The sequence below is a fragment of the Pelodiscus sinensis genome, chromosome 11 (genome assembly GCF_052426305.1).
Source record: "Pelodiscus sinensis isolate ZL-2025 chromosome 11, ASM5242630v1, whole genome shotgun sequence".
Taxonomy (NCBI): domain Eukaryota; kingdom Metazoa; phylum Chordata; order Testudines; family Trionychidae; genus Pelodiscus; species Pelodiscus sinensis.
This window is the reverse complement of record NC_143062.1, coordinates 46,614,946-46,641,513: the sequence shown is the minus strand read 5'-3', so window position 1 is coordinate 46,641,513 and position 26,568 is coordinate 46,614,946. Positions and strand designations below refer to the sequence as shown.

The 26,568-nt window shown below is 42.0% G+C and overlaps 1 protein-coding gene across 30 annotated transcripts in view; it reads right to left on the bottom strand.

The window, feature by feature from the left end:
• MAGI1 (membrane associated guanylate kinase, WW and PDZ domain containing 1) overlaps positions 1-26,568 on the bottom strand; it is a 552,920-nt gene that overhangs the window by 25,496 nt on the left and 500,856 nt on the right. For 22 of the 30 annotated variants that reach the window (XM_075938532.2, XM_075938533.2, XM_075938531.2 and 19 more), the window contains 5 exons: positions 22,980-23,011; positions 11,839-12,055; positions 5,737-5,814; positions 2,612-2,703; positions 747-939 (listed from right to left, as the gene is read on the bottom strand). In XM_075938532.2, the coding sequence (XP_075794647.2) occupies positions 747-939; positions 2,612-2,703; positions 5,737-5,814; positions 11,839-12,055; positions 22,980-23,011 (612 nt within the window). The remainder of the gene's footprint in view (positions 1-746; positions 940-2,611; positions 2,704-5,736; positions 5,815-11,838; positions 12,056-22,979; positions 23,012-26,568) is intronic. The other 8 variants (XM_075938529.2, XM_075938534.2, XM_075938541.2 and 5 more) reach the window with 1 other exon arrangement.

Here is a 26,568-nt window from a genome sequence, read left to right as displayed (position 1 = left end):
GTTTCCTGCGGTCCCATAAAGTTTGTTTACAGCCACCAGTCCTTGCTCAGCGTTCTGTGATATTGTTTAGCTCTAATTTACCCCTAAACGTCCTCTAACAGCACAGTAAGCAGTGGCAGTGTTGGTAATGCTGCTAGACAATAATGACCTCCCATGGTCCAGAAAATTCTCTCGTTCGGAACTGGTCCGGTCCCCAGGGTTCTGGACTAGAGAGGATCAACCTGTACTTTGCAACACTCTTCAACAGTCTCTCAAAAGTACAGAACAGTAGGGATGTGCTGAGAGAAAACATGGTTCAAAAGGTAGAGAGTTGGGCCTCAGGAGATCTGTATGGGATTCCTATGTGTGACCCTGAGCAGGGATACTCTCTTACCATCAATGTATTGTCTGTACAATGCCAAGCATATCTGAGCCTCACAAAGCTACCATAATGCACATAAGTAATGACAGTGACGACTCGTTAGTGAACAGCTTTAACAGAAACCTGCACAAGGACGAAAGAGGCCCAGGCTGCTTACGCACAGAGAATCTGGATTCATATTTATACAGAAAGAAACCTATATTTAAACAAGACGAGAACAGCCGAAATAGACAATAAGAGAAAAATCAACATAAAAGGGGAAATAATATTTGCATCTATATTGACATTCCCATTTGTGGACGAATATTAAGAGACGGATGGTGAGCAAGCAGATCACCGGACCCAGACTGAAAACGAGAAGAGCTGTGCTCCCACGGCAACCTACCTGCGTATACCACTTTGCGCCTTACAGTGAGATTGACATGACCCTGCTTGGCAGCCTGTTGCATAAGCTGGACGACAAGCTGGTGAGATTTTCCGACGACAGGTGTTCCGTCCACACAGATCAGTTCATCTCCAGATCTCAGACGACCGTCGGCATCAGCAGCGCCCACTGGTACAATGTGACCAATGTAAATCTGATGAATTAAAGAGAGAGAGAGAGAGAGAGAGAGAGAGAGAGAATTGCTGAATGAGCACATATCAGGCAATCAGATAGACAAGCGGAAAGCACAGAAGAGTTATGAGAGCTGGAGGTTGGGTCTGAATGTGACCTAAATCAAGAGCACCCAACACACAGTAACATGTGTCAGCTGTTTGTGGCCTCTGGCAAATAACAGTCTAGGAGCTAGCCTACACTTGGTCACATCATGAAAACTATGATAAAAACTACTGGAAGGTAGGCATTTAAGTGACTAGTCGCCTATCCGATAAGCATAAGCTTATGGGATAGTTGACTAGTCCCACGACTAGTCACGTCTCCCGCCTCCTCCTCCCCCTTGCTGCCTCTATCACAGGCAGCAAGGCCGGGGGAACAGGAGCCGGTGCTGGGCAGGGAGCTGGTTTAAAAGCTGGTTCCCCCCAGCACTGTCTCCATGGAGGGAAAGGGAGACGGAGGAGTAGCGGGGACCAGGTGCAAGCCAGGAATCAGCTGTTTCCCGGCTCACACCCAGTCTCAGATGCTGCACCTCTGCTTTTTAAAGGTATTAAGAGCTTGACAGCTCTTAATACATTTAAAAGGCTGGCGCACGGAGCTGGGGACCCGGTACGAGCCGGGACAGCTGATTCCTATCTGCGGGACAACTGATTTCCCCCCCAACTGCACTGCAGCTTTTTAAATATATTAATAACCTGCCTGATCTTAATATATTTAAAAGGCAGAGTTGCAGTGGGGTTAGTGCCCCAGGGCCCAGGATCTACCCCCACTGTGGCTCCCCTGCTTATCAACTAATCGACTAGTGGATGGAAATTCCATCGACTTGTCGATAGTTGATTAAACTAAATTTAACCTCCCTACTGGAATGTTCCGTTTTCACTATTACTATGATGACTTTGTATCAGATCCCTCAACCTTTACTGATGATGTGCCTGAGACATGTGCTTTATAAAAAAAAAAGCGCTATTTAATAAAATAGAAAGATGATTAACAGTAAGGTCAGTCCTTCCAGGAAGGCAAAAAGGTGAACTGCGACTGATCTGTCCATATAGTTCTTGAGCCTGATTTCTATCTCATGTGCCCCAATTTCAGTGTAGCCCTACTGAGCTCAGATAACTTATTCCTCATTTTCTCCAGCACAAGAGAAAAATTATGCTCCATGATTCCATAAACGGGCAGAAACATGGTGGTATGAAAGTATATAAACTGTGTAGTGCCACATTCTACACTTGACCTGCTCAGTGTATAAACAAGGAAGAATTAGGTTCTCTTAGTCTGGCCCCTGTCATGGAGACTATGTTTAAGAAGTCCAGAGAACGTGTGCATTTGTGGGGTGGTGGAAAACTGCTCAAAGGTCAAATATTACAATATCAGAAACCTTATTGGAAGATCTCTCTTGACCTAGCTGTCTGGGGGATGGGACAGCAGATAAATCTAGGCATTTGGTTTCACCCGGAATACAGATAAGGACCAACAATAAAGTTCAGAGTTCCCCTCAAATGCGAGGGGTGCTTGGATGGGTGGTGTTAGTTCATGCCCATCTCTCATTTTAACAGAGATGCTGTTTCCACAGCACTGCGTGCTCCATGCATTGTTGCGGCCATTATGAAAAGTGACGTTAGGTAACATAAAACCACTTTTTAAAAAGGACTTACAGGTTCTCCAGGCTCATTTCCACCTAGAATTCTAAACCCAAAGCCAGTTTCCTTTCGCCAAAGGAAGATATCCTGCTCTTGATAATCTGGAACTGGAGGAAAAGGAGGAAAGGAAATTATCATTACTTTTAGAACGAAAAGCACAGACTTACACCCCAGTTCCCTGAGACTTCAGCTTTGTAACTACAAGGAGTGATGAAACTTTGAGATAGAAGTTGCACTAATTAACGGCCCAATTGCGCCATTCTGACTCTTAGCGAATAACGCCTTATGACATGCACTGACTGTCCCACTGATGGCTTGTGTGTCTGGTACAGCGCGCCATGAATAAGAATGGTACAAGTGGGCTTTGCAACACAAAACAGACTGGAGCCGCTTTGCGATGATGAACTAAACCATGATCTTCATTATCCACATCTGCGCGAGACGCCGGGTGAAAGCCAAGTTGTTCCAAAAGAGTTGCCCAACCAGTGTTCAAATGACACACTTATGGAACGTGATCCAACTTGTGGGGGTATCCTCCCTCAGCCTCCTTCTTTTGGTTTGAGGGCAGGAGGTGGATGACGAGGCCTTTTAGCTAAGATCAAGTGTTGATTAGCTGTGCTGCTATGACACTCGTGCCATTTAATGAGGCTCCTTGCTTGGGAACATCTAGAGTGTTTCCAGACTTCATGGGATCACTAAACACAATCGTAGGTTTAATTTGTCAATTAATGCTAGGAATCTGAAGGTTTCAATTTTAATAGCAGGCAGCCAATTGAGAATCACAGTTTGCTTAGCACTTTGATATTAGAATTCATTAATATGACCATCAGTAATAGATCCCAGACTTTTACAAATCATTCGTGAATACACTCGTTACTGCTGAAGCATTATCTCAACTAGAGAATAACTCCATTAGCAATATGATACTAATACTGATCCTCTATATTTAAATTGATATAAAACTATAAACCAGACAAAGACAGCAGGAAATGCAGAAGACTCCAACTCTGACTATTCATTAGTATGGAACACCACCAACATTTCTATAATTAATATTGCATACGCTGAAGTAGTAACCTTGATGTTCAGTTGAACAAAAATACTTAATTATTAAGTTACTCAAGCATTCTATTTTCTTTTCCATTTAAATGTGACATTAATTGCTATCATTAAATAAGATCAGAAGATAACTTGATGTTCACTTAATATTTATGGCTTAGTATCTATAACAGATTAATTTTGTAATATACTCCCCCCAATTTATAAAAAGCATTATTCCTTTATGGACCAAATGTCTAAATCTTTAATAAACACTTCCAATTTTCTTCTATTGAGTTATTTAACTTAACTGATTCAGAATGATCCATTTTATTAACAGGCTATATTTAATATAGTAATTAACTGTATAAATACATATATGCATACAGGATGCATGCTTAAAAGCAAACTAAAGCTGGATTCGTTGTCTTCATTCAGGGCATTGGCCAAAGCCTCATGAAGTCAATGCGAATGTTTTCTTTGGTTTCAGTGAGGTTTGAGTTGGGCTCTTACTGCATTTTATGCTGTCTGTGTCTGGTGTACAAACAAGGCTGGTTCTAATCAAATGGTGATTTTTTTGCTTGGGCTTCAAATTACCTATGATGTTCACTCTTCCAAGGACTCGTCAATAAATTTAAAAGATGATATGAATACACAGATGGGGAGAGGGGAAATGAAACGAACAGGTGAGCACAAGTCACAGATGTGTGACTTAACATTTCCATTCGCACCATTTTACAGCCAATGATTTTTACACCTTCTTTTTTACACAATAGCTTCTCATTTTAGTTACACTGGGGTTATAAAATTAAGCTTTAGACCCAAATCTCACTCTAAGCAATAACCTAATGTTCCTGTAAATATAATTAGAGAATAATAAGGCTATAAACATGCTGGAAGTCAGTAATTTTGATTAGTTAAGAGTAGCTGGCCAAAGGCTATCAGCTCCATGAAGGACACTCTGTAGAACAACAGAATTCATACAATACATTAATTGGCGTTTGTCACCGTCTCCGTTAATCCGGCCATGAAAAACACAGACACATACGAAAGGTTCTATGCAATGTTTCACAAGCTTTTTGGCAGAGACCGGCCAAGCCAATTAAAGTGCACGGCCTGCCTGTCAGAAACAAAATGGCTTCCCCAGCGCTCTACAGCATGGGCTCCTTTTTCTCAGCGTCTTGTAACATGTTCACATTTATCCACCTACAGTGTTCCCAACTGTTGCCTTATGTTCCTCATTTACCTAGAGTCTACTCTGTTAATGGCCAGTGTGGGTATTACAAGGCTGGATTTTAAATAGATAGGGCTTCACATCAGAGCAGTGAAACACTGAGTCTAAAACTGAAGTGTGTCTAGCACACTTTGTTAATGCATTCAACATGACAGATCTTAAAGGACCAAAGGAAGATGAAACAACACAGCCACACACTCACGATGGATACAAAAGAAACAGAACTCCTTTTACAGCTTTTTGCATCAGCTTGTCAATTAGCAGTCCAGGCTGTGCCTGTAAGAAATCTAACAAAAAAAAATCTCTCTCACTGATTTAATATGCCTAATGTAGGACTTCAAAATACGGTACAATTCTGTTTTGGAGAATTAATCCCAGTCCTTTCCTTACAGTTTAGGGTGGGGGGGATTGTTTTTTACAAATTAAAATAAGCTCAAACGCTTTTTGGGGTGTTTGGCTCAATTTTTATCAACAGGGACCTTGATACATTTGTGAAGCTTCTCTCTCTTAGCCTTACCCTATGAGTTTCTAAAGTAGTGACCTTAGAATTAGCTCAGATGGCGGAGGTCAACCACTTGGAGTGACATTGAAAAAGTTGTAAAAAGAGTTTTGCAGGAATAATGAGAAGGAAGTGTACCAGGTGCATAGAGTGACACCGTTCTGTCAACACAATACGGCAGAGTAGGTGCGTGAAGTACAACCAGAGAGTGTGTGGTTTTACCACAAAGGGCTAAGATCTGCTGCTTGTCAATGGGGACCTAAACCATCACCTCCGTTGGCGATGAGTTGTCCCAAAACACAGAGCAGCAAGAACACCAAACAAGAAGAAAAAGACAAGACAGAAATAAAGTTCTCAGCTCATTCTTACATTCTCCAAAATTCGTGGAATTGATTTCTCTCTCTCTCTCACCCTTGCTCAGTCCAGTTGCAGGCGAAGGTGACATAGCTGCAATATTAATTTTACAATTTTGCAAAGCTTAACGTAACCCCTTTCTTGTTCAATTCATTTTCATTTACTTTTGACTGATATGGATTCTGTTAGGCTTTCACACGTATTATTGCAAAGGTCATCGCTGCTATGGATTAAAGCAGCACCCGCTGGGTTATTGAATTTTATAGATCTGAAGACTAATTTTTGTCACAATGTACACATCTGTCTGGAAATACTTTAAAACCAGATTTTTACAAAACACCACTAGAGCTCTCCTAACGCAACGTCCACGGCCATGAGACAGCTCCTGGATTCAATTTCTGCAGGATCTAAATCTCATCTCTGGCATTAGAAGAGACTATAAACATATGAAAATGAACACTGAAAACATTTTCATACACCGCTGCTTTATTACAGTTCATTTTAATTAAGTACTACCCTTTATTCTTTCATGGTAGGTAAAAATCTGTTGTCCATTGCAAAAACAACTGAAACACAATGATGGGCATGCACATAAACCTGACAGAATCTGTTTATTATGCATAGGTCACTGGCTCATGTAGGGGTCAAACCCCTTAGTAATAATGATGTACTTGGCCAGCCACAAAAGTTGTGTTTCTTGATTCAGCAAAGTACTAAGAATACAGCTAACTTTCAAAACATAAGTATCCCCATTGAAGCCAGTGGGACTACACCAGTGTTGAAAAACTACTGTGATTTCAGGCAAAACTCATGATACAGATCGAACCTCTCTAGTCAAGAACTCTCTGGTCCGGCAACATCTGTAATCCAAAATGATTTTAGTTAGCTGGATGTCCACTTATCACGGGCATGGCCAAGTTTTGCAAGGTCCTATAAAGTTTGTTTACAGCCACCGGCCCTAGCTCTCAGTGTTCTGCGTTGTTATTTAGCTCCAATTTACCCCTAAACATCTTCTAAGAGCACAGTCAGCAGTGGAAGAGTTGGTCATGGACAATATTGACCTTCTGTCGTCGGAAAATTCTCTGCTTCGAACCAGTCAAGTCCCGAGGGTGCTGAACTAGAGAGGTTCAACCTGTACTACCTATTCTTCTTAAAGCTCCAGCAGCTAAAACAAGACATTACATTATAATCTTGGAGGGGTTTCTCCCCCATTAATTTTCTCGTCCTCTTGGTAAAGGAAAACAGCTTGAAACATGACCCAAGTGTTTCCTCAACCCATAAAGAAAGGACCCAAATATACAGTTTATTTAAAAAAAAAAAAAAAAAAACAACCTCAAAGATTTGTGATTTTAGAACACTTGGGGTTGGCAATATCGCTACTTATGTGCTTAAAGTCAGCCAAGTGCTTCAATCCCTTCCTTATCAAGGGACTACATTTGTGACAGACGATCATTAAGAGCAGTGCCCATGAATCAACTTTGTAAATAGATCTGCTGTACAGCCTTTCCTGTTCATGCAGCATGCAGTAAATATTCAGATCCTTTTAAACGAGACATTCTCTAAGGGTATGAGGCACATCTGTGTGTCCAAGTGTATGAATGTAACTGTTTAGTTCATATTAATATAATGACAGAGAACGTAGCCCTACAGAAGGCCCCTTTACTAGACTATTGTCTTTAAACTTGTCTGATCAGAAAACAGTTGGCAATATCCCAAGTGTATTGTTTTATAGCGGGGGAGGTGTAACATTTAATATTATCGTGCCCACTTTTTTTTATTTTATTTAATTGCTGCGAGTGAATGTCACTTAAAGTGTCACCTTTAGGTTTTTTTTTTCTTTTTAATCAAATGTAGGGGAAAAAAATATACGTTATGTGCCTGAAACCAAAATTCAAATACTCAAGGTAATGGGACTATTTTAAGAGCTTTAAGATTATTCTATAGTGTTCTGCTTTACTTTTAATTAAATGTTTAAGCCCTTCAAAGGGATTCATTAACACATCTGCAATTCAGATTAATTCATTTTGTCACTGCTGTTTTGACAGATGGCCATATGTAGGATACGGTATTTTGCAAAGCAATCAGGCCACATGAGAAAAATGTGACAACAGATTGTGATAATGTCCATAGAAATGTAATAATAAATTGAAAGATAAAAAAAGAGGATATAAAAAAGATTTTCAACAAAAGGGCATAAAAGTGATACCAGTAACCCTTCCATTACTACTCCCTCCATTGAGTTCTCTCTACCCATGTTATATATGGATCTTGAAAAGGATCTATTTTTCATACTCAAGATGCATTCTCCCCTCTCACTCAACACACACACACACACACACACACACACACACACACACACACACACACACACTTCCCATTAGTAACAATGAGTATTATGCATCACACACGTGCGCGCGCGCGCGCACACACACACACACACACACACACACACACACACACCTCATTAGTAACAATGAGTATTATGCATGAAACTTAGCAAAAAAGACATGGCAAATTATTGTCACCAAATGATCTTGTTTCAGGACTCACTCATTCATCTCCATACTTCAAGGGCTTGATCCTCCAAACTGTTACATCTTCCGGCCATATTGCAGTGAAGCACTTCAGCCCAGCTTTAACGCCCAGCATTAGCTTTAGTGCCTGCAATTAAGTGTTGCTGAACTGGGAGCAGAGCATTCATCGCCCATGTCCAGCGTGGGGGAGAATAAAGTGGACAGCCCATAAGAACATTCATTCACATATTGGTTAAACAGAATAGTAGTTCCCACTGTGCATCTACTCCAGACTCTACTACTTAAAGGAGTCTTAGGTGAATGCTGCCAGCTTGGGTCAAATGGGTTGTTTTACGTCTGTAACAGGATATTCCTAGGGCTCTTCTTATACTATCCGAGTGCCTCATGAAGCCGTTGGGATGGGTGCTTGTGACAGACAGACGCTTAAGGAGAGAAGGACGTGACATGGGGACAGGAAGTTGTATGTATAGAAAGGACTAAGAAGGGGGAAGGCGGAAAAACAAGGAGGGAGCCCCAGAAACAAGCCAATGGAGAGAGCTGAGGACTGGCCTCTAAAGCAGGCATGAGTTGTCCCCTCCCGTTCCACAGATGGAAGAACAAACCTGGGAAATCCATAGGGCCATGTCGGAGTGACCGCGTGAATGAAGGCAGCATTCCTTGCATCCATTTGCAGAGGAACAGGGAGGGGCAGAGGACTTACGCTGCTCAGCCTCAGATTCCCGCTTGGAAATCCAGGCAGGTGTTCATGCAGCTGAGCGAATCTAAATGACTAATTAGTATGAACCACACAGTTAATTACCAACGATCCAAGTAGCTGCAGGGGGCCAAAGGCAATGGCAGCACACTTCCTAATGCGGCCATGCAGCAGGGAAAAGAGGGGAGCCAATGCAGCCAGGTGACAGGAATAGTCTCTCCAGGGTGGCTTCTGGCTCTGCAGTTCTGGCAGGGTGACCCTGCAGTGCTGGAAAACCCCTTTGCCCCTCCTCCTTGTTTATCTCCTGAATTCTCACTGAGGTCATTTCAAACACCTAGGACCCCTGTACAAGTGGGATGAGAAGAGGGCTGTCTGGCCCCAGGAAAGAAGCAAGCATGCAGAGCCAGAAAAAGTGTGTCATCATTAGAAGGGAAAGAGAGCAGGACAGAGAAACACAAAATTGTGGAGACTGCACTGCGGAGGCATCCGATCCAGAGAGCCAAGAAACCTGGTCTTTCATCATTTCTTTTTTTGGTTGTTTTTTTTTTTTTTTAAATGACATAAGATTTGAGAATAATTAAATTGATTGGAAAAAAAACCTGCTGTACTTTCTGGAGCAGTGTGTATTTTACATGGTCTGTCTCAATTAACATTTAGCAAGCCACAAAAATGTTGTGCAAGATCATCCTTTATATAAATAAAAACAAAATATAGAAGATGCTCCTTTGGCACAAACTGTTTTGAACTTCCTTGTCCCTAATTAACAGAATCTGAAAGCATGCCCAATATGTATCCAAAATTGCTCTGAATGTGTTTTTAGGATTTCTTCTCTTAAGTGATGTGATTAAAAAAAGGCAAAGATGTTTATTTTGACTGAAGAACAGGAACCAATTGAACCCACTTTTATACTCTTGGGCCGTGTCCAGACTCAGGGGTTCTTTCGAAAAAAGTAGCCTTTTTTCGAAAGAACTTCCCCTACGTCCAGACTCAAGCCGCGTTCTTTCGAAATAATTTCGAAGAACGCGGCTTTTCTTTCGATGGCGGTAAACCTCAATTTACGAGGAAGAACGCCTTCTTTCGAAAGTTCCTCTTTTGAAAGAAGGCGTTCTTCAATGTAAAAAGGCCGTCTTCGAAAGAGAGCATCCAGACTCGCTGGGTGCTCTCTTTCGAAAAAGCGGATTTCTCTTTCGAAAGATCCGCCTGCAGTCTAGACGCAATCTTTCGAAAGAGGCTCTTTCGAAAGAAGCCTGCAGTCTAGACATAGCCTAGGAGTGGTGTCAAACCCTGCTCAACCATTAGCCAGCTGCATGTACTAATAATTAAAATAAATGCCATTTCCTGTAGGTATTTGCATTGCTAAGGCAATATATGCTACAGGTTGAACCTCTCTAGTCCAGAAACTCTCTGGTCCAGAAATCTCCGTTGTCTGGCATGATTTTGGTTAGCCGGATGTCCACTTCTCATGGATGTGGCCAAGTTTCCCTCGGTCCTGTAAAGTTTGTTTAAAGCAACCAATCCTGGCGCTCAGAGTTCTGTGCTGTTATTTAGCTCTAATTTGCCCCTAAACGTCTTCTAAGAGCCCAGTGAGCAGTGGAAGCATTGGTAATGCTGCTAGCCAATATTGACCATCCAGGGTCTGGCAAATTGTCTGATTCGGCACCAGTGAGGTCCCGATGGTGCCGGACTAGGGAGGTTCAACCTGTAGTAAAGACAGAATGGCTCAGCAGTATTCCTGTCCCCCAGGAAGGAGGAAAGCATTTCGCCTGACTTATGGCAAATTAATTTTTCTTCTGCTGACTGTACCAAGCTTGTGTGTGTGTCCTGCCGATAGGGGAGAGTAAAAGAGGCAATTGCCCCAGGACTTGGTGATTCTAAAGGGCCCTGGGATATTTAAATCACGGCTGAAGGGCTGTGTGGTGTGCTGCTTAGCCCCAGGCAGTGTGCTCTGGAGAGCACTAAGGGCTGGCGGGAACAGAGAAGGGATTGAACAACATGAACTTCTGCAGTACACCGTGGCATTGGAATTAGTCACAAATGTGCTGATGCAAATAGACAATAATCAGGCCACCAGCATTGATTCCCTGGAAGGCTCCATAGGGGCAAAAGACAAAGACTTGATTACATATGGTAACAGATCCCCTCCCCCCTTTTAACATATTAACCTACCAAACTGAATTGCCATTCAGCATGACCTCCATGGACGGACCTACCTTGTCTTTGTTTCATGTCCATGATCTTGTGCATATGTCAACTCTGTGGATTGCTGTGCACTTCACTTCTGTTTAATGCTTTTTTTTTTTTAATATTGGTGGATGGCTTTGGCCCTGGAGTCAGATTTTTAGGCCTCTGTGTGCACCCAATCAATCCGAAACTCAGTCTGAATAGAATTTTCTCACGTAGCCATTAGAACGATAAACCCGTTACTTGTAAATGAGTAATTTGGGTCCGTCTGAGCTACAAAACCAAGCAGCATTAACTTGGTAAGAGAACGCTGAGAGATTTTCAGTAGCAATTGGGCAATTAACTCGGCTTCATATCTTTGAAAGCCTCCTTGATGCCTGATTGGAAAATAAATAATAAACGGCCAAAAAGAAGGACCTTCACATTTAAAATATTTTTCTCTTTTTCTGAACAGCGTTACGGCCTAACTCCGCTTGTTGGAGGTAATCAAAGCTCATTCTCCGTCCAAGACCAAACTGATTCGTTAACATGAACTAGACAGAATTTGCTGATCGTCTCAACTTTTCACCGGCACTTCATTTTCATGTATCAATTTAACCCACTGAAAGCTTTCTCTTTGCAATAGCAATTAATTCCTATGGATGAAAATCACTCACAGAGTGGCAACCAGAGCAGCAGCCTTAGCAAGCACACCTATTCAATACTCACGTCGGCTTTCATACATGCTCCTGGACTGGGCCCAGATTTTGAATGGATCTGGCTTTTTCTGCCCAGAGTTGTCCGGCTGCTCCACAGCTGGTGCTTCAGAGGTCGGGTAGTCGGGAAGCACCTGAGTGGTATGGACGGGTGATGCAGTGTGTGTGCTGCGGTGGCTAGAGACGCTATGCTGAGAACTGTTTTGGCTGTCTTTCCTTTCAAGTGGTTGCTGGACAGAAGATTGCAAGGGGAAGGAGAAAGAACAGAAGGTTATTGGTCTCCCGGCGGGTGTTTTCCATCATTGTTCCTCCCCCTTCTTTGTTCACTGTTTCTGCATGCCCACAGAAATATATACTTTCACATTTTGGCGGCCACCCTTTCCAGTTAATGCTGACTGCAGAAAATTTCCCCGAGACGCACTTTGACAGACAGACTGGCAGAAGGCGTACGTAAAATGGAATGCAATTAATCACAAAAAACATCCAGCCTTCTATGTCTCATCACAAAAAAAAAAAAATCATTATAGGATACTAGTTTCAATATCCCCACCACCACCACCACCAACGTGAAACTACAAACATCAGTATTCAGATAAGTTTATGGGTTTAACATAAACCCACAAAAGAAAGGAGAAAAAACCATCAGCACTCTGAAAAGCAGTGCTTAACTGCTGCTGGGTGTAGGCATTACAGACCTTTCTATGAGAAATCACATCTCACGCACAGATCTCGGCAACCCTCAAGTGATAATAAGTTGGTTGGGAACGGAGTTCAAGGAATTTCAGATTTAAGACTTGAATCTTATGGCATTGCATTAGGTCCTTTATATTACCTAAAAAAATTACTTGCAATTTAATTTCTTTGTTTTAAACAAGTGTATTAAAACAAAGAAAAACGTTTCTAATTAAATTCAAGGCTCATTCTATTAGGGATGTGAAAGGTTAACTGATTAACGGGTAGGCATCCACCCTTAATGGGTGATATTTACTTAATTCCAGCCCTCACCATTTAACAGGAGTAGCCCTTGACCACGGTAGGCCCCAACTAGCCAATTAAATGGGATACGACATTCTTACATTCTACCCAGCATGAAAAAGACCCGTCTTGTCAATATTTAGCTAAACTGGGCATGTTCTTAAAGCACATTCATATAATAGGCTACAATCATGTATGTATATTAACAAGAATCACATTTACATTGCAAGGGTTCATGCTATAAAATATGCAGTAAAATGTTTCTGAAAAGTTACCAAGAAGAGACAGTCCATGTGTTTAAAACAATGATCACCGTGTTCTCTTCCTCACACATTACAAAAGGGCCTCATTGATATTAGTTGATTAGCAAATGTCAAATCTCACGTTAAAAAGTACAGCCAATTTTCACTTTTCATTCTGTGGGAGCCAAAAATCATTGTCAACGTCTGTGTTTCTCCCCCTACGAGTCTAACTAAATGGATAAACCTTGGAAACTAAATGCGTAAACAAAAAAAATCCAACTCATTCTTGGACGCTTTGCTTGTATGCTGCACTTCAGTGCAGATTATGCATTTTTGTATACAGTAACTAGAATCTTATTACCATGACAAGAAAATAATATTAAATCCCATGCTTATGTCTCTCAGAACCAAGCGAAACATATGGAATTTTTCAATAGATGGTGTCTGGGTCAAATGTCACTTAGATGGGTAGGGAGTAATGACTGAAATCTAATTTGATGACAGGTCATTAGCTAATACTGGTGATCTCAGCAGTTTTGAGTAAACATGGATTCATATACCATAAGCCAATATAACAATGATTAATCCTAATTAGCGCATCTGTGAAAGGTTTCTCCAGAGAGATCAAAGACAAAAAGATCATGGAAACTGAACCATATTCTCTTCTAGAAGAGCAACTTTAATCAAGTCCAGTTCCCTGCACTCATGGCAAGACCAAGCAACATTTAGACCACCCCTGATAGGTGTTTGTCTAGCCTGCTCTTCAATATCTCTAACGATGGAGATTCCACAACTTCCCTGGCAATTTATCCCAGTGCATAATCACTTTAATAGTTAAGAAGTTTTTCCTAATGGCCAACCTAAAGCTGCTATGCTGCAATTTAAGCCCATTGCTTCTTATGCTATCACAGGTTAAGGAGAATAATTTTTGTCCCTCCTCCTTGTGACAACTTTTTAGATACTTGAAAGCAATTATGTCCCCTCTCGGTCTTCTCTTTTCCAGCCTAAACAAACCCAGTTCTTTCAATCTTCCCGCATTGGTCATGGTTTCTAGAGACCTTTAGTAATTTTTGTTGTTCTTGTTTCGACGGTCTCAAATTTGTCCATATCGTTCCTGAAATGTGGTGCCCACAACTGGACACACTATTCCACTTGAGGCCTAATCAGCGCAGAGTAGAGCGGAAGAATGACTTCTTATGTCTTGCTCACAACACTCCTGTTAATGCATCCCAGAATTTTGGGGGTTTTTTTGCAACAGCATCACACTGTTGACTCATATTTAGCTTGTAGTCCACCATGACCCCTTTATCCCTTTCCACAGCACTCCTTAGACAGTCATTTCCCATTTTGGACATGTGAATCTGATCGTTCCTTCCTAAAATGGAAAACTTTACATTTGTCCTTATTTAATTTCATCCCATTTACCTTAGACCATTTCTCCAATTTTTCTACATCATTCTGAATTATAATCCTATCCTCCAAAGCACTTGCAGCCTCTCCCAGCTTGGTGCTATCCTCAAACTTTACAAGGGTACTCTCTATTCCATTACCTAAGTCATTGATGAAGATACCGAATACAATCAGTCCCAAAATGGATCCCTGCGGAAACCCTCTCGTAATGCCTTTCCAGCATCATAGTGAACCACTGATAACTACTCTCTGGGAATGGTTACCCAACCAGTTTTGCTCACACCTTATAGTAGCTCTGCTTTGCTAAAATCTAGATTGGGGTCTCAAACTCATGCCTATCTACAGGCCAGAGTATATCCGCAAACTTGCCTGGGAGACCTGGCGACTCAGTCAGGCATGTCCGAACCTGTCCCTTAAGCTCTGCCCTGATGAGTTCCCCACGCTCCCAGCTGCTGCCACCCCACACCAGATCTCCCCCCCCCAGTAATCCCTGAGGCTGGGTCCCTCAGGAGTTGGGTGCCATGGGGGGAGACTGTGGGGCTGTGGCAGGAAGGGACAGGGTTTGGGAAACAGGTTCATACCTGCGCTCCCCCCCCCCCCCCAGCCGCTGAGTCTCCTGGTCCAGATTGCAAATATATTTCAGCCCTTAGATGGTATATGGGCTATGAGTATGTGACCCCTGGTCTAGCTATACCACATCTACCACTTCCCTCTTATCCACAGGGCTTGTTAACCTATCAAAGAAAGCTCTCCAGTTGCTCTGACATGATTTGTTCTGTACAAATCCATGCTGACCATTGCTTATCCCCTTATTACCTTCTAGATGTGTGCAAGTAGCTTCCTTCATTATCTGCTCCATTATCTTTCTTGGCACTGGAAAGCACATTGAGGCACACTGGTACAGCAATGATAGAAACGTGCAACGGCATCGTCTGCCTCGTATGCTTTTGCGTCTAATGCTATTGACTTGATTTCTCTCCTTGGCACCAGGGGCCTGATCCAAAGCCCGTGGAAGTAAACAGAAAGAGCCATGTTGCCTTTAAAGGGCCTTCGATCCAACCAGCACTTGATTTGTACTGAACGAGGTGCTGACGCTCAAGCAGTTAGGTGCCAGGGCTCTAGCAATTTTTTTACATTCAAAATTGATGCAGCAAGCCCAGAAGTGCCAGGGCTCTCAACTGCCAAACCTAGAGGTGCTTCGGTTCAGCCCTGACCCAAATTGTAGGATCTACTCGAGCACTTAAACTCACTTTACAAACAAAGAACGGCCTTTAGTGCCGCCCCAGCATGCAATGTGGCACTTATCTGTACAGAATCACTGAAGTTACCCTCATATGGGATCATCCCATTGCCATTATTTGCATGGCAGTGGCACAAAATGTCTCTAATCAAGATCAAGGCCTCATGGTATTGGGTGGTAGATAGATATACTGAAAAAGAAACCACTGCCTCCAAGAGCATGCAATATAAACAGGCAAGACAGAGACATAGCAAGGGAAATAGAGGCACAGGGAAGTGAAATAACTTTACTAAAAGTTAGTCCTGTGGCAACTTGGAGACGAACAAATATATTTGATCAAGAGCTTTTGTGGGCAAAACCCACTTCATCAGATGAATTGGAATGGAAATGACAGTCTCCAAGGTGTATATAGAATAGCAAGAGCAGTTCCCTGTCAGTTGTAGGACCAGCGTTAATGAATGATAATGGACTTGATTATGAAAATGATTTTGCAATTCTATATGCCCTGGATTCTGTCATTTCCACTCCAAGCCATCTAATGAAGTGGGTTTTACTCCCAAAAGCTCATGATCTAATCCATGTGTCAGTCTCCCAAGATGCCACAGGACTACTCGTTGTTTTTAAGGGGGGACATGATAGCGGTTTTCAAATATCTAAAAGGGTGTCACAAGGAGGAAGGAGAAAATTTGTTCCTCTTGGTTTCTGAGGACATGACAAGGAGTAATGGGCTTAAAGTGCAGCAAGGGAGGTTTAGATTGGACATTAGGAAAAAAATCCTAACTGTCAGGGTGGTCAAATATTGGAATAAATTGCCAAGGGAGGTGGTGGAATCTCCCTCTCTGGAGATATTTAAGAACAGCTTAGATAGACATCTGTCAGGGATGGTGTAGACGGAGCTTGGTCCTGCCTTGAGGGCGGGGGGCTGGACTCGATGACCTCTCTTCCAGTCCTATGATTCTATGATTCTAAAGCTACAGAATAACATGGCCACCCCTCTGAGACTTTTCAGTGAAAGGGATAGAGCAAAGTCAATGACTGAGATAGCTCTAGAAATCCAGCCTCCTGTCCTGCTCAGTGCCCACTAGACCAGATGAGCCATAATGCTCAAAAACAAGTGGGACGAATTATGGATTCAGAGAAAATCTTTATTTAAAATGCCCTTGTTCGTATGATTTTATATCGCAAGTACAATCGTCGGGTGCATTTGGGCTTATGCCAGCCAGTGGGGAATTCGGAGTATACAAATTGCTTTGACATTCTAGACTTGTACTGAAGTTCTTGACCCATTACTGGCCTTTCTTTAACTGATGTCTCCATTGACTTGAATATTCAATTAACTGGGTACTTTAAAGTCATTTTCCACGGAACATGCCTGTTGTGCCAGCTCAGCAACTAGTTTTTAAACTCAAATATCAGAGCCAAATTCCCCCCCCCCTTTTTTTTTCAAAGTGGTGAAAGAAGCTAATTCATACCCAGCCTGATGCTCCTACAAAATCCTGGGTTCTAAAGTAAGCCATTTTAAGACCGAGCTCGACAAACAAAATCTCAGATGGGGGATGCTAGTTTATAACTAAAAAAAAAAAAAAAAAGACATTTTTGCAGCATTTTTGTGTTGCTCTTGTTTTATTTTGTGGCACATAATTAAACAACAAAAGCCTGCTTTCAGTACAGTGTGCCAGGTTTCCTGCCAGTGTAATTAAAAATAGCTGATTTATAGAACCTTGATAATATGGACTACAGTAGAAAATTGTATTCAAGTCACATTTGTCAGCACAACAAAACGACACTAATACCATCCTCCTGGATGATCATCTTCTCTTTAAATGAGAAGTTAACAAAAATAACATTGAGCCTATTATATGGAAAATGATTTAAACAATTTAAATCTGGCATTCAATCCTAGAAGTTTTAATCTGTATTTTGGGTCTAACTGAAACTTTCTGTATCTTCGAGGCAAAACAAACCAGCAAGCAAGGAAAAAAAAATCTGATCCCAAAAATAAATAACCTCTCTAACCTTTCTTTAATCTGGAGTTACTACTGTAAATGTACACAAATTGGGTAAGAAGGAAAAGCTCTGTAAAATGTGTGATTTTTGTAACAAAACAACTTTAGAAAGCACGTTCATTGTATAAAACAGAAATAAAAAAAATGGAAATGGACAATTAAGGTTGCCCAATCAGACGTAAATATACCGTGTGTCTTTACTGACACATTAACACACATTTGGAGACAACTCTCTTTTCAAGCAACACAATGTTGAAAATTGTGATGGGATCTAAGTACACTATTTTATTCCTGTTGATAGATTTGGGGCATGTCCACGCTACAAAATTACATCAATCTATTCTGGCATGCAGCCACTGCAGTAATTACATTGCTTGTGTGTATATCTATGCCTTGCTCTTTGTATCAGTGGTGTGTGTCCTCACCAAGAACTCTCGCACTGATTTAACTGCCAGTGTGAGTGTAGGGATGTTAAAGAGTATTCAAATAGTCAACTACTCGATAAGCCTAGGTGTATCGGGTAGTTGAGTCGACTACTCGCATTTCCACCCCCCCTCCTGCTGCCTCTATATCAAAGGCAGCAAGGTGTGTGTGGGGGTGGGGGGGGGGGGGAGGGAAGAGCAGGAGCCGGTGCTCAGAGTAGCCAGCTTAAAAGCCAGTTCCCCCAACACCATCTCCGTGGTGCTGGGGGTGGGACAGATACAGTCCCTACTCGAGCTGGGATTCCCTGCTGTACCTCTGCCTTTGAAATGTAACAAGAGACATTTGTGCCCCCCCATTCCCTTTTCAATTAAATCAAGCAGTCAATGGAAATTCCATCGACTACTCGAATAGCTGAGTAATCGAAATTTAACATCCCTAGGTGGGACAGCTTCTGAAAGGCAGCAACAGTTGATGTAAGCAATGCGGCGTCACTGACCTAACTACAGCGACATTGGTTTTATGCCTCTTGTGCAGGTGGAGTTAATAAGTCTCTGTTTATAGCCGGGGGGTGGGGGCAGCGTCATCGTAGTGTAGATGCTTATGGAGTTAGGTTGATGTAAGGCAGCTTATGCTGACATAACTGTGTAGGGCAGACCAGGCCTGAATGTATCTTAGCCAAAAAGCACCAATCCCTACAGCAAAGTATTTCTGCCTTCTTTAGCACTGTTTCCTGCTGCTGGACAAAGAGAAGATTGGGCCGAACGGGAGTAGTTTGTGGGGAGATTGTGAATATATACGATTTTAAGGCAGAGAAATTGTAAAACCTCAGCTTCTATTGGGGCACTTAACTAATGGTAACACTTTCAAAAGAGTCCAGCGTCCAGAATACTTAGCTGCTCTGAGGACTGATAACATATTTCAGTGCTTAGACTGGAACCAAAGTCCCTTTGAGAAATTTGGCTCCTCTTCAAGGGGTTAAGTTTCTTTCTTCTGTGTGGGATATTTCGATACAAACCAAAAAATGTTAGCTCTCATCAATGTTTTCAGTGGGGAGGAGGGGATAAAGAATTGTACTTATCATCCAAAAATATCAAACTCCCAGAAACAGGAAATGCCAGCCCCCAAACAGATAAAAGCGTCAATAGTTTCATTTTTTTTTTAGTTGAAAATGTTTACGTTTGAGTGAGTTGATGAAAAAAAAATCTAAAAATTATCCAAGAAAGCAAACATTTTCCGTAAGCATTTTTGCTTATTCACAAAGCTGCTGAAATATATTCTTTACTGGAAACTTCAATCAGCTCGAGAGCAGAGCACTTACAACCTGGCACTCAGCCCTTTTTCAACTTGGCCCCTTCAAGCTCAGTTGAAAAGCTCTTGCCCTAAAAGGCAAAATATTCCAAAATTCTATACATTCCAAAATATTCTAGAGCTGCTGTACATGCAAAAAATGCTCAGATATCAAAGTTCCACGTTGCACAGCCATATATTCTAAAACAAAAATCTTCCCAAGTCACTTCCTCCTTCATTTACCTTCCAAGACCTACATTCTGGCTTCCTAGGCCTATGTTCCACCTCCGCTGCCTCCTTTGCTACAGCTGATGACTCCTCATCTAAAGGAGTGGAAAGACATTGTCCGGTGCGGGCTTTAGTCATGATATTAGCTGTTGACGCAAAGAATCACAGCACCTTGAACTCAGGTCACATCTCGCCAGGTGAGACCAATAGCAAACTAACAACGAGACATAAAAAGCCTTCAGAAATGCATTCGTGCTTTTCTCTGTCTGCATGTGTATTCTCTCGGAGATAAACACTGCTGACGTTGCACAGCAATGGTCCTGCAACAGCTGAACTCCTGGGGTCCTAAAAAGGTCTCTATCAAAACGGAGTCTGGCCAAGTTAGGCAGCTATGGCCGGATGGGGGCCAGCTGTAGAACAGAATCGGGTATAAAGCCAGGCAGAGGCACTAGGTCGCTGGGAGAGTGGGGGAGGGGAATAGATCTGGGATCGGAGAGGGGCTTCATTAGGCTGCAGAGAAGGAAGGGATCAGCCCTGAGCTCGGCGCAAGAGTAGGAGGGGATTGAAGAGCTGAACTTTCGTTTACTCTGCACAGTACAGAAAACAAAATGAGGGCTTACCCACAAAGCCAGCCTACCCGCATGAGGGCTGCCTGCATGCAGCTTATTGAACAGCAGCTCATCTATCAATCACGAAGCAAATTTTGTCCTCCTGAAGAACAAGGACGGTGAAGAGGAAGGCTGGGGCTACATGAAACCCACACCATGTATTTCACAAGTGCAGCTGCACTAGCCCACATGGTGGAATCTTGGAAAAACTTGGATGGGCCTTGGCCCTTGTGCCCTGAGGCAGGGATATTTGATGTGTGTCATACAGTCAAACCCTCAAACTCTTGCAGGGCAGCTGCAAGGCAGAACCTCAGGGAAGTCTCCACCTCTTCCCCCAGGCGCAGAAGGGTCTGTATCAAATGGAACGAGTGGGACTCAATGCCAGTGCAGTTATAATTGGGAAGCATTCCTCCTCCACTCCCACCTCATCTCATTACATGCAGGTAAAGGACAGTGAAACCTTTGTGATCCGGCACTCAGTTAACCAGAAAACTTTGTTAACCGGCATTGCTCCCAGCCACGGTACTGTCACATCTTCAGGCGCACAGGCCTGGCTTGGTTTACCGTGATTAGTTTAAAAAAATTTGTATTTAAGAAATTATAATAATCTTTAACTCAAAATAGAAACGTGAGACCAATTGCCTCACATTACAAAACCACCAATATTAAAAACTTGAGTTTTACTATTATTGTCCATTGGTTTTTCCTAGGTTGATGGGACCCTCAGATAACCAGAGTGCCCTAATTTCTGAGTGTGTCGGATAAGACGGGTTTTACTGTAGCAATATGAGTAAAACATTGATAATCTTTGTATCCTTTTCACTTAAAGAGAGTGGTTGGTCATTCTAGTCCCTTTCCTTTCAGGAGTGCGACTATCAGACTTTCATGCACTCTAAAAACAGCTGCCACCATCTATCACGATAAGACAGTATTATCCACTAGTTGCTAGTGTAAACGCTCCATTTCCCATCTAAAAAGAGGAGGAAGATTGTTCTACTGGATTCTTCCACTTTGGATGGAACATCACTGCCTGGTGAAAAATACCAAAGAGCTATGAAGAACGGCAAGAGAGCTTTCAGGGGTGTAACATGCAAGGAATCTAGTGGTGTTCAGTGAATGAAATGCTCTCTCAGAAAGCAAATTCTCCAGGGGACAAAAAGTCTACAGCTAGGGGCTCGTAAATTCATTAAAGACTCCAGAACTACACCTGTTTGTAAACAGGTCTCTTTGTTTGTTCAGGGAGGATTACCCTTATATATGGATTTAGGTGTGTCAGATTTAAAATGCTTCTAATGAATCATTGTTCACTTCGCAGGTGCTTAGCACAGCATCAGATTAATAAGGGGATATTACATGGCTTTGTTCTGGGAGGGCTCGTATTTTTTAAAATCAAAGTTCATTCACCACATCATGGTTTAATGAATATGGTTTATAACTATCCATTCAACTGTTCCTTCTCTGACAGGGGAAAAAAATCTGCTCCGCTTGTACATATTTTACACACTTGTTTCTGTTTTACCAAAGGCTGAATTAACTATGACTATGACACAAAAGTAAACGCATACACTCTGACATTTCTGTGATGTGAGTGAGAACCCAAACCGCACTTCTCCCTCCCAACGTTAATGCAAACTGACAATGGTATAGGCCTGAAGTCACGTGACTTTAATCAGCACTGCTCTAAGCCATCAGAATCACATTAATTATTTCAGGTCTATCTTTTTGGATGAGCAGAGAACTTACATTAAAAGCAGGAGATTCTGCTCCTCTTCTTAACAAACGAGCTTTCCCGAAAAGTGGACTGTTAGCAGCTGCAGCTACCGGCACCCACAACAGGCCGTCAGTGAACTTTCACGGTGTCTTATAGTATTGCAAAGACCTCGCTCATGTGATTTCCCCAAAGCTATTGGGAAATAAGCCTACCTTCTTCCCTAGCCCTTCAAATAAATGGAAGCTTTCACCTGGTAAATATCTCATTTCCTATAAAATATTCATCCCTTTTCTGGCTCATGAACATTCTGTTAATTTTATTCCACTATACTAGGAATGAGCTTTAAGGACACTTTAGACCATAGCTTCTAAGCTATTAGCTAACACGTCAACCAGGTAACAGTTCTACAGGGAAACAGGATTAGAAAAAGACAGGAAAATATTGATTATTTTTCTTCTTGCTTTTTTTTTTATTATTAAATAAAGGATCCCAGCACCTGCAGTACAATGCTGCTAAAGCCAAGCTACACGACAAGATGTTTGCAGCAGTGGGGCAACTAACAGTATCTGCTGGAAACTGTAAATATGCATGGTTTGTCTGCCTATAAATACACATGCTTTAATATTTCATAAAAATCATTCACCAGCTGGTGAGGGAGACCAGGGAGTAAACGCAAAAGGTTGGAATCTGTGGACTCCTCTGTTAGGAGCTGCTCTCTGGAAAGAAGGTGGAGCCTCCCATCTTTCAAAAAAGAAAACAATGGCTTTTTGGGGGGTCCGGGGAGGTAACCAGCGAGGGAGAGGATCAGTAAACCTCTAGCTTTATTTGCAACAAGCTCCCCTTTCTGTTCTGAATTCCTCTCTCAATTCACCGTGCAGCACGAGCTGTGCAAGACAATCAGTGTCGAAACAGACAGACAACTTAAAACAATCAACACCCCACGTTTAAAAAAAAAAAAAATCAAGCCCACAAGCCCCCTCACACAAAACAGTCAAACAGAACCAGTAGGTGAGTAGGTACTTACCGACTTTGGGCTCTTCTTTGGGACTGGCAATCCTGAAAAAAACGCAACAAGGGAAAAAATAAACGTTAGCATTTAAATGTTACTGTCCTTTAGGAAAAATCCCTAGGTGTATCATCTGAATGTAGCCATCTGCAGAGTTATGTCAGATTTCGCTCTAGCACTGGAGTTACCAGTCTGTTCATATCGAATCAAAGGGGGGAGGGGAAAAAAGGGGGGGGGAGAATCTATCTGCATTAGCTATGCTGACTTGTGCTGCAGCAGCCTAGAGGCTGGGGAAAGAAATTCACAGACCTCAGCGGCCTGGGAAATTGAACACTTGGACAGAATCTCAAATGCTCCCCTGGATTAAGAGAGACTTAGCTTACAATTAAGCCAAGGATATTTCCTTTTGACGCGATCGGCTTGTCAATTTTATCAGACCAATCAGCACTGCAGAAGAGAAATAGGTTGATTTTTTAAAAAGTGTCACTCTAGAAACAGATTTTTGAAAGCAAATTTGTATGGGCTTTAGAGGGGAGGCTCAGGCTGGCACAGCAAAACAAAAGCACAAAGAGGGATAATCTTTATCCCTAAAAGGGACCATTTACAAATATGGATGTTACCGACAAAAAACACAAGTTTTCATCCAGTCCACCCTAGAGATAATTTCAGGTAGCTATAGATATGATCAAATTCAGTTTGCTGTAGCTTGAAAATAAAATGCTAAAAACATCTTGCTCCTGATGCGCATGTAGTGCCCGGAGGTGAAAGGGTTAGGTAATTCAGGAGGATGGGAATTTTTTGGCAACACTGATGAAAATGCAAAGAAACATTTAAAGCATGCAGTAGAAGACAAAAGGGTAATTTTGCCATTTGGAGCCAGCCCCTTAATCAGAATGATTAGCTAACAGACACAGGAGATCTCAAAACTGATTTCTGCTGACTTCCTCTGTCAGTGACCCAGTGGCCAATAGCAAGAAGGTGCAAACTTGTTGGACATGACCTATAATACAGGAAAGGCTATTCCCAGAGGAAAGATCAAAGAGAAAAACAAACAGTTTACAATAATAAAAAAAAGCCTCTTTCCCCAAACCTGTTTCCTGATGTGGTATGCCAGGGAAAAAACCCCAAAACAAAACACAGATTACACAGCACATTAAGTGCTCAGTAATTCGGACGCTGAAAATCTGCTTTCATCTTTAGGATGTGATTTACGTGGCATTATGCTTTCTACTTTATACACTTTGCACTAAAAACCATGCTCCTGTCTAACTATTTTACAGAAAGTAAAACAAGTTATGCAACCGAAATATGAATTATTAAAGCAAGAAGTTTGTTTGTCGGTAATTTGCAAGATATAATCACTGAATATAGAATAACAATTGCAAACGATACACAGTACCTGCTTACCGGCTGCTGTCAGCCTCATAGACAAATAAAGACTGGATAATACCAAATGCTGTAGTTTGATTTTAAATAAAATGTTTTCAATGACTGGGGAGTATTAGTGCTCTAGACACCCCGTTTGCTGCATTATCAGCAAATAAATAAGACCCTCCAGGGCAATGACTGATTGTCTGGTAGAGGAACATTAAAACTGTTTACACTGAATAAATAAGATTGCTGCTTTGTTTTTCTGCAGACATTGCCTGCATTCATGTAAAACACTCCAAGAATGAAGCACTAACAGTTTTCATGGCAAAGTCACATTTGCAACAGGCAATTTATCATGTATTATTTTGCATTCTTTGCAAGAGATATTCTGATTAAATGGAATACATTCTCTCTCTCTCTGGGTACGTCTAGACTACATGCCTCTGTCGCCAGAGGCATATAGATTAGGCTACCAGACATAGGAAAATGAAGCGGCGATTTAAATAATCGCCGCTTCATTTAAATTTACATGGCTGCCGCGCTGAGCCGACACACAGCTGATCAGCTGTGTGTCGGCTCAGCGCGATAGTCTGGACGCGCGGGTGTCAACATCAAAGGTATTTGTCGACCACCCAGGTAAACCTCATCTCAGGAGGTATACCTGGGTGGTCGACAAATGCCTTTGATGTCGATACCCGCACGTCCAGACTATCGCGCTGAGCTGACAAACAGCTGATCAGCTGTTTGTCGGCTCAGCGCGGCAGCCATGTAAATTTAAATGAAGCGGCGATTATTTAAATCGCTGCTTCATTTTACTATGTCTGGTAGCCTAATCTACATGCCTCTGGCAACAGAGGCATGTAGTCTAGACATACCCTCTCTCTCTCTCTCTTTTGAAGCCACATGAGCCAGAGCTGATGCTCTAGCAATCTAGTTCTCCAAAAATTAAAGCTGTAGATGCAACTGAGCTGTAGGTTTAAAGTGAACCAAAGATCTAGTCTATTTCACCAGGGTCATTACATGTTAAAACGTAATAAGTATGAACTTCTGAACCAAACCTTCCTTTAAAATTTGTCATTACTTTTTGCTGCTACAATCCAAAAAAAGATCAAAAATAGCTGAAAAAAAAATGATGGAAAATACACACAAGGCCTTTGTTTGACAGGCCCTCCAAAGACTCATGAATCTTACCATGCCACTGCACAGAGTATGCTACAGAACAAGCAATAGTTGACTTTTTACCAAACGAAGCAAATGGATATACTCAGAATAGGTCAGTACCTTTTGCTGGCACAAAATTAGGGGAGAACTTGTGTTAATATTTTCCCTGTAAAAAATTATTTAAAATCAAGACTAAATTTTAAAATTCAAGTTCCTGCTTGTGATAGAGAGAGGAGTGCTGGCCAGCACCCAGTGACTGAAGGGTTAAGCTCAGGTATCTAGCATGGGTGTTGACAGAAAGCCGGGAAAGCCAATGGGAAAGACTGTTGAAATCTGATTTGTATGTAGATATTTAGCTGCTCCTCCTTTGTGTGAGTTCTAAGTTAAGGGCTGGAGCAGGGGTGGCCAACCCGCAGCTTGTGAGTTGCATGTGACTCTTCGGAGAAAAAACTGCGGTTCCCGCACCCACACCTCTTAAAGGGGCAGCGTGTTTTTGCTCAAGAACTTTACGCTAGGCCAATGTTTGCTGATTGGTGCTCCGTGGAAATGAAAGCAAGGGTTCTGCAAAGAGCTGACATTTCTCCGCACCCTCTGAAAGAACCAGAACCAGACTTCAAAATGGCCAACTTAAAAGGGCAATGTCTGCTCTTTTTTCTTTTTTGTTGTTGTTGTGCTTGACCAAATGCAGCGGCCGGGGTTTTGGGTTTTTTTCTTCCCCCTCAACAACTTTTTCCCTCAGCTCTTTGTGCTGTATCCACCACTAATTTGGCTTTTCATCTGTAATGAATTGGCCACCCCTGGGCTGGAGGGAGCACCATGCAGTAATCAGGACTACCATGCCTCCAAGGAATTTGGGGCATGGAAGTGGACTGGACCGTGAAGAGATCTTAAGTAAATAAGGTAAAATGTATATTTAGTCACGATCACAGTATTTCTCTTTGTTTTGCTTGTTTGGGGTTAAACTTCTCTGTGAATTCCACATGCCCTTCCTTCTCCACTTACCATATGTAAGCCCAAAGATTGTTCCTTTTTGTTTTGAGCTGTTCTTTTCTTAGTTGCTCTGTCCTAGCAACTA